General features: G+C 36.1%; 1 protein-coding gene across 3 annotated transcripts in view; it reads left to right on the top strand.

Moving 5' to 3' along the window:
- The window catches only part of METTL25 (methyltransferase like 25), a 152,603-nt gene that overhangs the window by 49,705 nt on the left and 88,488 nt on the right, over positions 1-14,410 (top strand). For 2 of the 3 annotated variants that reach the window (XM_027842514.1, XM_027842515.1), the window contains 2 exons: positions 7,764-8,396; positions 12,416-12,563. In XM_027842514.1, coding sequence (XP_027698315.1) covers positions 7,764-8,396; positions 12,416-12,563 — 781 coding nt within the window. The remainder of the gene's footprint in view (positions 1-7,763; positions 8,397-12,415; positions 12,564-14,410) is intronic. The other variant, XM_027842516.1, reaches the window with a different exon arrangement.

Raw genomic sequence — 14,410 nt, 5'->3', positions numbered from 1 at the left:
TAAAGAAGATCTTTAAAATAGAAAGATGTATGACCAGATCCTGAAAGAAGTTGAAGGTGCCCACATGAAAGTCGATCCAAGCCTGAAATATTTTGGAGCCTGGGTATTCTATTACGGTTGGAGATTTGACAGGGCCAGCAGTGACTAGTAGAATAGCCTTGGAAATATGTCTTAGAGGGATATCCATCCAGGAAAGTTGAAAGAGAAAGGCCACCAAATATTTGTATTGGGTCATCAAGAAAGGCTGCCATATGGAAGAGGGATTAGATGTGTTCTGCTTGGCACCAGACAGGATGTGTAGAAGCTGGAAGCTGGAAATTGCACGGAGGCAGATTTTAGCTCTGTAAGGAAAAACTTTCTAAGCAATTAAAGCTATACAAGAGTGGAATACGCTGCCTTAGGAGCCAGTCAGTTCCTCCTCATTCCCAATCTTTAAACAAAGACAAGATGACCATTTGTAGGGAATGTGGTAGATGGATTCAGTTTGATTCTCATTAAGTTCTGAGTTGGCTTAGATGCTCAACTATCTGTTTATTGATGTCTACCTCAAGTTCCCTGACCCCAAGTTAATAATCCTCCGATCTAGTGATTCCAAAACCTTACTTGAAAAATAATCCCTTCTACCACATAATTGATGAGTAGACATCAAGCCTTTGTTTGAAGACCTCCAATAACGAACCCAGATAATAACTATCTGACGTTGATATATCACTTTGAGGTTTGCAAAGCACTTTACGAATATGGTCTTATTTTATCCTTACTACAAAACTGAGAGATATTATTGTCCCCATCTTACAGAAGAGGAAACTGAGGCAGACAGCGGTTAAATGACTTGCCCAGGGTCACACAGCTAGTAGTAAGTGTCTGAGGCCAGATTTGAGCTCAGGTCTTCCTAACTTCAGGTTCAGCTCTCTCTCCATATCCACTGTGCTCCCTAGCTTCTTCCCAAAGTAACTCATTCTACTTTTGGGTATCTCTAATGGCTAAGTTTTTCCTAGCACCAAATCTTAATTTGTCTCTATCCTCTCATTCCCTCCCTCTGACCAAAAAGAACAAGTTTCATCCTTCTTTAGAATAAAAGTCTTTCAAATACTTGAATACAGCTATCATTTCCCCCCTACTCATCTTCTCTAGGCTAAACATTGCCTAGCATGGGGAAAGACTAGAGTCAGGAAGAGCAATTAGGAAGCTGGCAGCAGGTGTTGAAGATCTTAACTAGGGTTAACTAGGTGACTTTTTGAGCAGAGAGAAGGGGGATGAACGTGAAAAGGGGGGCAGGGAGAGTAAGCAGTCTCCTCACAAGGGGGAACATCAAGTGGACAGACAGCACAGAGGAGGGGGAGAAACTGTACAAAGTCCATCCAAGGAGAGGGATTTATGCCCCAACCTGCACCCAGTCCTCATATGCCATGAACACAAGGCCTTTCACCGTCTTCACTGCCTTCCTTTGAAAACTCTGTTTTACTTTCTCTGGCTGTTCCCCATACCTGGAATACTCTCTCTCTTCTTCTCCACTTCCCTGGCTTTCTTTAAGACTCTGCCAAAATCCCGTCTTCTACAGGAAACCCTCTTAATTCCATTGATTTCCCTCTTTTAATTATTTTGTATTTATCCTGTATAGAGCTTGTTTATATATATTTGCTTGTTTGTTGTCTTCCCTCGTTAGATTGTGAGCTCCTTGAGAGCAGGGACTGTCTCTTGCCTGTTTTATATCCATCCCCAGCAAAGTGCCTGGTACATAATAGGTGCTTAATGTTTATTGTTTGATTGATAGATTATCAATGTACTTCCTAATTACTCAGAACTGAAAATAGTACTCCAAATGTGGCTCAGCCCTGGCAGAGTATCACAAGAATCTAACATCCTTATTCCTGGAAATGCACTTCCTCAGTGAAGGCCAAGAGAGAATTAGCTTCTTGGCTTTCCTATCACTCGATTGGCTCATATTGAGCAGGCCCCTAAAACTCCCAGATCCTTTCCAGACAAATTGCTGTTTAACCACTCTTTCCACATTTTGCCTTTTGAAGTTTTTTTTTTTATATATATATATATAAAACACAAGGGTCAGACTTAACATGTATGGTTATTAAATTTTAACCGATTAGATTTGACCTAATGATATAGTGTCTTAGAATATTTTTAGATCCTACCGTTATCATCCTGTGTATTAGCTGTGCCTTTATGGCTTTTGGTCCCAGCAATTGTGATGTTCATGCCATCATGCCATGACCTTTAGCCAAGTCCTTGATAAAAAAAAAAATGTCAAACAGCACAGTACTGGAAGGATGGGAAGGGCAAATTTGTGAAGCACTTTAAATACCAGAGACACATTTATGTTTGATCCTGGGGATAACAGGGCACCAGTGGCATCTCTTGTAGGGAGGGCATTGTCAAATCTGCTGCATGTTAGGAAAATCACTTTGACAGCTGTGTAGAGAATTTATTGGAGTGAGGAAATACTTGAGGTGCCATTTAGGAGGATACTGCAGGTATCTGGTGAGAGGTAACTGGAGTCTGAACCTGAATGGTGATTATATGAACGGAAATAAGTGGATAAATGTGAGAGATGTCTTGGATTTATATGGAAAGAGAAAGGACAAAATCAACTGAATGGTTATGTGGAGTGAGTTAAAATGAGGAGTGGAGGATGATAACTGAAGTTGTGTACTTGGTTGACTTTTATAGCATCTACTATGTGCCAGGTACTGTGCTAAGCACTTTGCAATTATTACTTCATTTGACCCTCAATAACAACCCTGGAAGGTAGATGCTATTATTATTCCCATTTTACAGATGAGGAAACTGAGGCAAACAGATGTTAAGTGACTTGTCTAAGCTCATACAGCTAGTAAGTGTCTGGGGCAGGATTTGAACTCAGGTCTTCCTGACTCCAGATCTAGTACTCTATCCACTGTACCACCCAGCTGCCCTGGACAGTAATAGAGAAGTTTGGAAGAAGGATGGGTTTGTAGGGGGTGGGTAAGGGAACATGAATTCTTTGTTGTGCTCAGCTGAGTTTAAGAACTGCCCAAAAAAGATTGACTAATGTGAGACTGGAGCTTAGCGGAGAGATAAGGATTTGTTCTGTAAAATTTGGATTCAGTCAAAAGGCCACACTTAAGGATCTGGGAGGCCACGGGTTCCCCACCCTTGGATTAGATAGATAGATCTGAGAGTCCTGTGCATAGAGAGGGTCACAAATCATCTCTTTAATTATACATCCTAGGATAGGGGTGGGCCACATGTGGCCTTGAGGCTGCAGGTTCTCCACCCCTGTCCTAGGATTTTGGCAAACATCTGTTTCACTGGCCCCTAGCTTGTGGACCACATTCTCTTCACTCCCCTCAACCTTTAAAAAAAAAATGGGTACCTTTGTCCTCTTACAGTCTTGCGGTACCTCTTCCCTTCTCCAGGAGCTTTCAGGTAACCTTAATTATGCCTCAGAATTTTTCTTTCAGGACCCCCAGGAAATTGGTTCCTTTGGGCTAATTGACATGAATTCCCGTTTGACAGCTGGGTTTTCTCCTACAGCCCTTTCCTTATTTGGGCTATCAGCTCCCTTTTAGTCATTTTTGGGGCTGTCCTTTCCAGTCCAAAAGTCATTCCCTTGGCAGAGAAAACAAGAGCAAAGTAAAAATCAAAGTGGGTCTGTCTTCCCTCTGTTGTCAGTTATAGTAGTCCTCCACAGCAAGCATCCGTCTGTGCCTTCTTTTTATTCTCCTTTTTTGCTCCAATGTAGCTCAAACTTTTAAAAAAGACTAAATGTCCTTTCTGTTGTCCTCAGCTTTTCTTGGTATACTTTGGTGCTACTATTTCTACAGTACATCGCTTACTCTTGTGTTCATCCTCCCATCTATCTTTGTGTCTGTCTTCTCCACATTTTTTTTAAAAAAATCTAAGTTGGTCAGTGATTTCCCTTTGCATCCTCACTGGTTTCTTTTGAGGACTCCCCTCCTTTCTCCCAATAGAAACTGTTTCTTTTTATATTTTCAGGATTCCATCCCTTTAAACAATATTTTTATCAATGCCATTTGTTTTTCACCCTGCTCCACAGGATTCTGTGGAGAAAAAAAGTAATTAAGGAAAACGGAACAACATTGCAACCATGTGTGACAGCACATGTAATCTAATAGTCTTCCACTTCACTGAAAGGAAGTTTCCATCCTCTGGGATGAAGATTGGTCATTGCATTTGACCTTCATTTTAGTTCATCCACCTTTTAGTGTTCTTTTCATCTTCGTTATTGTAATCATTGGGTAAATTGTCCAGTTCACGTAAAACTTGAATTCCTAGAATTTGCTATTTCCTACAGTGCAATAATTTTGCATTACATTCAGTACTACAAATTGTTTAGACATTCCCCAATTGATGGGCACCAGATTTGTTTCCAGTTTTTTTTTACTAAACAAAAAAGTGCCAGCATTCAGTTTCTAAGACTTTTCTATCTCTCCTAAGCTGATTTTTCCCTCTAGAGTTTTTAAGATATTCCATCAATCCCTTTTCTGAACCCTTTGAAATATGTTCTCTCACAACCTAGAGTACTTTCAGATGATGCTTGACTTTCATCTCTTTTTTAAATCACAAATTTGAAAGTGACTGGTCATTTCACTCCAAGGTTCTCATCATTTCAGGGGACTAGTAAAGGCATGGATTTCATAGGAAGGAGTATTCACTTGGGCAATAGGCTCGGTGAGATGAAGTAGTCCACGTCACTTGCCTAAAGTCACAAAGGTAAGTAAATGGTAGAATTGTGTATTAGAATAAAATCCATTCCCCGATTGATAAATGATCAAAGGATGTGAATGGACAGTTTACAGAGGAAGAAATAAAGCTATCAAATTTGGTTGTTTAGTCATTTTTAAGTCATGTCTGACTTTGTGACACCATGTGGGGTTTTCTTGGCAAAGATACTGGAGTGGTTTGCCATTTCCTTCTCCAGCTCATTTTACAGATGAGGAAACTGAGACAAATGAGGTTAAGTGACTTGGCCAAGTTCACACAGCTAATAAGTGTGCAAGGCCATATTTGAGCTCAGGAAGATGAGTCTTCCTGACCCCAGTCCTAAACTCTATCTACTGCCCCACCTAGCTGCCCCAGAACTATCAGTAGACATACGTTATTAATATATAATAATAAAATATAAATAAATATAAAATAATAAAATATATAAATATAATAAATAATAAATAAAATATAAATATAATAAAATAAAAAAATAAAATACACTAATTAAAGAAATACAAATTAAAGCAACCTTAAGGAACCACCTCACACCTATCAGATTGACTAAGAAGACAAAAAAAGGAAAATGACATGCTTGAGGGGAATTGTAGGAAAATAGATACACTAATACACTGTTGGTCCAGCTTTGAACTGGTCTGGCCATTCTGGAAAGCAAATTGGAACTATACTCAAAAGGTTGTTAAACTATACATACCCTGACACTGCCACTAGATCTATACCCAAAGAGATCCAAGGAAGAGAAAAAGGACCTATATGTACAAAAACATTTATAGAAGTTCTTTTGTGTTGACGGAGTTGGAAACTAAGGGGCTGCCCATCCATTGGCGAATGGCTAAATAAATTATGGTATATGAATGTGTTTGAATGCTATTACGCTGTATGAAATGATAAAGATAATGGTTTCAGAAAATCCTGTGACAACTTGTATCAGTTGATGCAGAGTAAAGTAAGCAGAACCAGGAGAATAATTTATACAGCAACAGCAATATTATAAATATTATAAACTTTACAGGACTTAGTAACTCTAAGCAACACAGTGACCAACTACAGTTCCAAGGACTTATAATGAAACCTGTTTTGCACATCCAAATCAAGAACTGATGGACTCAGAGTATAGACTGAAATGCATTTTCTTCTACTTCTTTCTTTTTATTGCCTTTTTTGGGGGGAGGGGGGGCAATTGGCTAGCATCTATTAAGTATCTACTACACCTACATCTAGTTACCTTTTTTATCTTACATCATATACTTTCTTCAATATAGTATAATTCTTTCTTCAATATAATATTCAATATAATTCCTTCTTCAATATAATATTCTTTCAGTAACTGCCATTTTCTACAAGGCACTGTGGTACATGTGACAGGTACAAAGATGGATACATCATAGGCTCTGTTTCCAAAGAACTAACAGTCTCTCAGAAACTCTGAACTTGACTTGGCAAAAGTTTTAAATGAGATTGGGACTCAAAATCGTTGTTGTTGTTGTTTAAACAGGAATGTTTCCAGGCAAGTTAGTAACCACTGCACCAATACAGAGACAGGGCTGTACCACTGAAGTGTAGTGTGAACAGGGTAACTGGAGTAGTGTTGGAATCAGTCTCCAGTGCATATCACTTTCCATCTTAATTTATTCCTGTTTGTGATTTAGTGTCCTTTGCATCCCACACATACTGTTTGTTTATTGGCTTGTCACTTTCATTTTTTTCTGTTTTAGATCCAAAGATCCTAAGGAATCAGTAAGTCCAAACCCAGCTTTTGTTTCTTACCTCAGGGATTCTCATGTTATTTTAAAGGTGTTGCGAAATTCTTTATAAAATCTCAAATATAAAATGATTTAAATTTTCAAATGGGCAGGTGTTAAAATGTGCTGTTTTTTATGCAGTTAGTTGATTTTGTGAAATCAGATAATATCATATATGGTATAGCATCCCCGGAGATTTAAGAATCAGTGACGTAGAGGAGGAACTTTGTTTAACTTCTTTTCTGTCTACAGACAACAATACTCCCAGGTAGGTATTTATGTGTATATAATTGTTTGTCACTGGTTCTTATTACAGCTTTATAAACGCTTAGTTAAATTGGAAACAGACTTTAGATTGAACTAGAATTAAACTAATGACATTTCTACTCCTTTAGTGATATAGATGATGTGATTTGGATTCAGGGTTGGGGCTACATAACCATCCAATATAGTAATATAAATAATGAGCACTTAATTTTTACTAGTCTCAGAGTGAGAATGGACTGAGAGTGGGATATTTATGTGAGTGTGTTTTCTCGACCTAGGGATTCTTAATCTTTTTGGAGTCATAAATCCCTTTGGGCTATCTGGTGAAACCTATGAACTGCTTCTCAGAATAATATTTTTAAATGCATAAAATAAAACACATGGGATTATAAAGAAAACCAATTATATTGAATACAGTTATTCCCCCCCCCCTTTTTTTAACCAAGTTCTCAAACCACAAGCTAAGAACGAACACCTGTCTTGATTCTTTGGAAGAACAGGATCAGTAGAATAAAAATAAAAAATCAGTAGACTTCCATCACATATGGAAAGAACAAAAGATGTTTCCACCCTTGAATTAGACAAATCCATTCTTTTTGAGATTAATATTAATGAATTATAAAGACCTATCCCTGATGTATGTATATATATATTAAATCTATGTGAACTACATTTAGCTGGAATGACTAATATTTGTTATGATTTAACTATGTTTAATTTTTATATAAGTATAAAGAAGTCACATAAAGATTTTGCTGTATTTCTATATTCAGTCACTTACTTTTTATGAAAATCTACTTAATAGCTAAGTCTTTTATTAGTTTATAACTTGAAACCAGAAGTCAAAATTTAATATGGTCAAATATCTCTCTGTTTTATGATACTTAAGTAAATCATTGAATCCATATATGTAAAACTCTGCTCTCCTTTTAGGAACCTTTGGTTGAAAAATGTCTTGTTTTTTGGGATAGTGCAAGCTATTTTTGATTTCTGCTGTTTGCTTTACTTTAGGTGATTGACCTTGGCTCTGGTAAAGGCTATCTAAGCTCCTTTCTGTCCATGCAGTATGGCTTAAAGGTTTATGGAATTGATTCCTCAAATATCAATACACATGGAGCAAAGGAAAGAAACAGGAAATTGAAGAAACACTGGAGAGTCTATCAGACTCGTTCAAGAGCACATATCGGTGGTCAGGTATTAGAGACAGCAAAAGAAAGTACGGGCCAAGATGGACAGAAATGTAAAACAAATATCAAAGAAAAGCTCGTAAGTACGAGCAGTAGTCTTGCAAATGAAGACAGGAGATCTGTCTCAGATCAAGTTCTGTCAGATTTCACAGACACTATAATTTCTGATGTCACAAGGGAAATGGAAAATCACACTGACCCCTTGCCACAAAGACCTGGCAGCTTCCTTCTGGAAAATAGATCGCCTCTTTTAAATGTTTTGCCTGTTGATGCCATCAGACCTGCATCTCTGGCCACTAAAGACTATGAGAGACTTTCTAAAGAGCATGAAGAGGGAAAAAAGACAGTGACCTTCAAGGACCAAGCAAAGGATTCCAATGAACCAAGCATTTATTCACCTTTAACCTCTTTTATCACTGCAGAATCTGAACTTTGTGACATCATTACAGATCTGGAGGTAGTTAAATATGTTATTAAAATAATAATAGTTGTTTTAAAATGTTTATAGTTTTTAAAAATAGCAGCAGAATACATAAGTAGCCTTATGATAAATTATCAGTAGGCTAATAAAAAAAAAAGAGCCAGAGGAAAAGAAATATGAATTAGTCTTTCCTGGGTCCTATAAGCCACAGTTGCCTGGAGCACATTCCAAAGTATAGGACCTTCCATGGAGAATGTATTGATTCGAAGTCCCTTAATTCAAATAGAAACTTGAGAACAAAAAGTACCTCAGTTGATTGAGGCTTGAGACCTCAATAATCTTTGATTCTTTCCTCTTCCTCACTCCTGACTTGCCAAGCTATGTTTATCCTACTTCCCCAATATCTGTCTCGTTGGACCCTGTCCATTTACACTGCCATTGTCCCCATTGAGATCCCCCATTACTTCTCACCTGGATTGTTGCAATAACATTTTTACTGGTCCCTCTTGTTCTCCCAGTCTCTCACTCAGGGGTTCTTAACCTGTTTTGTTTCATGGACTGCTTTGGCAATCTGGCAAAGTCCATAGACTTTGTTTTTAATGTTTTTAAATGCATAAAATGAAATACATATGCATATAAAGGAAACCAATTATACTGAAATGTTTTTCCTACTTGAGTTCACTGACTGCCATGAAATCTACCCACAGACATCAGGTTGAGAACCCATGCTTTTCCCTTTGCCATAGCTACTTCACATGGTTGTCAACTTTGCTCATCCATAAGTCTGATCACATGGTTTTCTTGCTTAGAAACCTTTGGAGGTTCCTTATCATTTACAGGATAAAATACAACAAACTCTATTGTTGGTGGAGTAGAACCAAGACTGAATTTGGAATCAGGCCATCTGTGTTAGAATCTTGGTTCTGACATTAGCAGTGTGACTCTGGACAAGTTTCTCAGGTGTCAGAGTACCGCATAAGATTAAAACCTCAATAATCTTTGATTCTTTCCCCTCATACTCCCTGCTTGCAATGCTATTTAGATTCTGCCTCCCCAGTATGTCTCTTAAGGATCTAGAAGGGTAATGGCACCAAAACATTTCCCATAGGACCTTAAATGTCTATTTTCTAATTGAAGGATGTTTTCCAGGTAATAGCATTATGGGTATTACCAATTCAGATATTTCTGGGGATCACGAGGATTTATCTTCTGTAATGCTAAAATCCTCTATGTTATAATCATAACATTAAAAATTTCAATTTTGGATAATAAAGCTATAGTCTCCTAGCTTATAGAAGTAATGCCTTATGATTCTGATTACATTGAATTCTGTAAACACAGTAGGCATATAAAACAAATGCTTCCTAAACCTGTAAGGGAAGGACCTGATTGTGTGCTATTTACATTGTAACAAAGGAGAAAAAAGCCAAGATGGGTAGAGCTATTTATACTTCATCATTCTATCTTGTAGACATTTTATCCTTAATTCTTTGGTGCCCACAACCTCAAATATTCTAGCACCTAAATAGTTAACTAAACTTCCAAATAATAAAACAAAATAAAACAGTACAGGAAAAGGTACAGTAACTAGGAAGAAGAAAAAAATTTGTGGCTCATTCATTTTTCCTCTGGATTCGAAGTCCCTTTTGTGTGAAGGATAGAATCATAGATTTAGAACTTGGAGTGACCTTCGAGGTTATCTAGTCCAGTGGTGTCAAACTCAAACAGAAGTAGATCCCTGCAGCCTGTATATTGACTCAGAAAACGACAAATTAACACTATCTGTGCTGTATTTTTGTTTGTCAAATATTTTCCCAATTATATTTTAAGCTCAAGTTTTACACTCCCAATCTAGCCCAACCCTTTCATTTTACAAGTGAGAAATTGTACTCGTTCTCCATGACTTTTCACTTTGTCCCCCATTCAGAGAATGCACTCCTTCCTCACATCAGCCTCTTAGAATCCCTTGTTTTCTTCAAGACTTAGCATAAAGGAGACTTTTCTTGATTCCCCTAAACTCCAAGCTGCATTTCTCTCAAAATAACTTAGCATTTATTTAGCATGTATTCTGTATATAACTCTCTATTTGTATTTCTATACGTGATAGAATGTAAGCTCCTTGAGGGCAGGGTTGGTTTCATTTTTGTTGTTATTGTTTTGGTATCCCCAGTGCCAACCACAGTTCCTGGCACATAGTAGGTGCTGAATAAATGCTTCTTAATTGACTAGAGACTCTTGGCTTCATTTCTCAATCCTGTAGCCTGAGAATGATTTTTATCAAAGTATTAATTTCAGCAAAATTCTATTACAGTAAATAATTTGCAATGTTCGATTCAATTGTTAAGAATCCCTACAATCCACAAGGCACCAAAAATATAAATGAAACATTTGTCTGGTGTATGAAAGAAACAGACTAGTACATGTGAGCCTTGTGTATCACTTTCATATTTTCTGATTTATTCACGTGTTTAAAATATGTTCAGTGCATTGTTGACTTTAAAACCTTATAAAGCAAGTATATTTATAATAATATTAAAATTTATTATATATGTCATAATATGTAATATATATTGTATGTTTGTGTCATGCAATATAATCTTTAAATTCAATAGCTAGCTCTTTGAGAGACAAAGTGGTATAGTAGAATGAGAACTAGAAGCAGCTAGGTGGCACCATAGTGCGTAGAGTTCCAGGCCTGGAGTCAGGAAGACATCTTGAGTTCAAATCTGGCCTAAGACACTTACTAGCTGTGTGTGTGACCCTGGGCAAGTCACCTAACCTCTAATTGCCTTCATCACTAGAGAAGGAAATAGCAAAGTACTCCTGATTCTTTGCCAAGAAAACCTCAAAAGGGGTCACGAAGAGGCAGACATGACTGAAAATTACTGAACAACAACAAAAAAATGAGAACTGGATAAGGAAGGAATGGTTATGCAAAACTTTACTGACGTGACCTTCTGAGACTCAGTTTCCACATTTGTAAAATGAAGGTGTTATGCCGGATAACGTCCAAATGCCCTTTTAGCACTAACACTGTCATATCCTGGGACTGATTCTTAGGGTAGCCATATGATATCAGTACTAAGATTGTCTTATTATTAGTCTTTTAAATATTTCATTAAGTCAACTCACTTTGAATGGTACTTAATTAGCTAAAATGTGTGTGTGTGTGTGTGTGTGTGTGTGTGTGCGTATGTGTATGTGAGAGAGACAGAGGGAGAGAAAGAGAGAGAGAGGGAAGGAAGGAAAGAGAATATGATGATAGGAAGAGACAAACATTAAGTCCTAAGTCAATTGGCCTTAAATTAATTAACCAATCAGAAGGAAAATGTACTTTAGGGGAACAATTTTTGCGTATTTCATGTTATTTAATATAGAGGGAAAGTTGGCACTCAATATTATGTTAATACTTTGTATTAAAATCCCACCTGTCTACGTACTGGTTCTGTGCAAGTTATTTAAACCCTAGGTGCTCTGGGCATCTGTCTAAGACTCTGAGTAGCAGAGAAGGTGCAGAGCCCTCCTAGATGATAGTTTATCATCTTGTTTGCTTCATTTTACGGTTCAGCTTTTAGTCTGGTTATCTATTTTGGAAATGCCAGTGGTACCAAGTGCAGGCATAGAGGGTCTAGACCTATTATCATTAAATCATGAAATTCCCATATAGGATCATTAGCTCATGGATGTAGAGTAAGAAAGAGATCATTCTGTTCTACTGTCACTTTACGGGTGAGGAAACTGAGGCCTAGATGTCAAAGTGACTTCATTTGAAACCCAGTCTTCTGTCTCTAAATCCAGGATTCTTTCTTTCCACTGTGTAATGCTAAGGGAGAAAAGATTCCATATTGATAGCAAATCAGTATCGTCCATTTGTGTAGAGTGGCTATTTTAGTATATAAATTAAAAAACACTTCAGGGAAATTTGGTAGTCATAGAAGCTAAGAAAATTATGTACTTTTCAATATTTAAATTTTTTCATCTGAATAGCTTTTTTAAACTCTCTTTTTTGCTAACAACATAATAACTTTTTTTCTCCTTTTCTTTCTTTGTGAAAGGATTGTATTATGGTGGGTCTGCATACATGTGGGGATCTTGCTCCAAATACTCTTCGGATATTTACATCTAAGTCTGAAATCAAAGGAGTTTGCAGTGTTGGCTGTTGCTATCATCTCTTATCTGAAAAGTATGAAAAAGAGTGCAAAGGTCAGTAATTTTCCAGTGTCCAAATTAAAGATGTCAATACCTAAAGCTTGTTATTTTAGTTTTGGTTAGTGACTAAATTTTATTATCCTTATTCACTTATTTTTAAATTATATCTGGGATAAAATTTATTTTGCCAGCACTTTTAAGATATCTTTAAGATTTGATAACGTACTAAAATACTTGCTTTCAGTTCTTTGGTCATTAGAATATTTTAAATTAATGCTCAAAATTATTGCAATCTTAACATATTTAAACCCAAGTTTTGTTTTTTTTTTGTTTTGTTTTGTTTTTAGCGGGAGTTGCCTGCTTCACTAATTTTTGTACATAGTAAAACAAGAGTTCTCTAAGATAATGTCATCACTAATACAAAGTTACAAGTTTTATCTTCATAGCTGAACGTTTTGGTTTTTTTTTTTATTTCCAAGGAAATATTGGTATCTTATTCATTAATTATAAATAATTCTTGATCTGTTGCTTTAATAAGATTTTAAAGATTGATTAAACTGTTTTTATCTATTGCAAGTAAGTATAAAATTGATTAAAATTATCTTATTAATAGTTGGCCTTATCTAACAATGCTTAATTGGCTCAGGCAGAAAGTGTTTATCACCAATTGAAGAAATCAGACTTTAAAGTAAAGTTAGGAAGAGTGGTGATAGATTAGTGGATTTAAAACTTTATGTAACAGTGCCTCTATTTTTTTTTTTTTACCAAAACATCATTACATCCATGCCTTCTTTCCATAGAAGAAGCTATGCAAATCACATTTATTTAAGTGAAAGGTGTAAAGTGGTAGGGAAAAGAACAAGCAAGCATTTATTAAGCATCTACACTTGGGTGCTAAGTGCTTTAAAGATATTATCTCATTTGATCACATTTGTTCTTCACAACAACCTTGTGAGGTAGGTGCTATTGTGATCCCCATTTTACAGTGGAGAAAATTGAGGCAGATAGAAGTTAAGTGACTTGCCCAAGGTCACACAGCTAGTAAATGTCTAAGGCCAAATTTGAACTCAAGTTTTTCCGACTTCCTGCCCTGTACTCTATTAACTAAGTCATCAACTGCTTTAACAAAATAAATAAAAGTGAAAATTTGTTGTAATATTTACAATGGCAAACAAATTAATCTCAAAAATACAATAAAACAATATAAGTGCAGTGATTTTTATATATTGATGACATTTACAATTTTCATATTCCTAACATAAGAGTAATAACCATAATAGTAGTACCTCGGTAATGAGTAGACTTGTTTTTTGGCATAAATTTTCTCAAAATATGGTATCATAGATGATATTGATACAATTCTTTTTCAATGACCAATTGATATTGATATGTTTTATAACAGCTTCAATAGGAAAGTTCATTTCACATTAACACAGCATTAACAACTAACAGTAAAAAAAAAAGTAAAATAGTAAAAGTTACTTTGATAAATTAGAGAACTCTTTCTTCATCCATGGCCAAAATCTAATAAGATTTTTAGGCTCAAACATTTGTTACAGCATACTGTCATAAAACAAGTCATTAACTATTTCTTTTCAGATGGAGTAAGACCAAATGTATCATATTTGTTCATTGAAAATGAATTACTTGACCATCCCTATTTATAAATATCTGGGTCTTTTAAATAGAAGGAAAACAACTTCTGTAGACCTCTCAAATGATTACTTTTACTTTCTTTTTCATTTTCAGGGCAGCTATTTTGTTTTTCAGTTGGAAAACACATCAAAATGTTATTTGGCAAATTTATTATCCATATTTCTAAATATTTCGTAGAGCGTCTTTATCTTTCAGGAGCAGAAGTGTGACTTTGAGAACTTTGTATTGATTTGTTTAGAGTTCAC

Source organism: Vombatus ursinus, unplaced genomic scaffold, assembly GCF_900497805.2.
Source record: "Vombatus ursinus unplaced genomic scaffold, bare-nosed wombat genome assembly UNPS02014874.1, whole genome shotgun sequence".
Classification (NCBI taxonomy): domain Eukaryota; kingdom Metazoa; phylum Chordata; class Mammalia; order Diprotodontia; family Vombatidae; genus Vombatus; species Vombatus ursinus.
The sequence above is the reverse complement of the archived record's forward strand: the minus strand, read 5'-3'. Positions and strand labels throughout refer to the sequence as shown.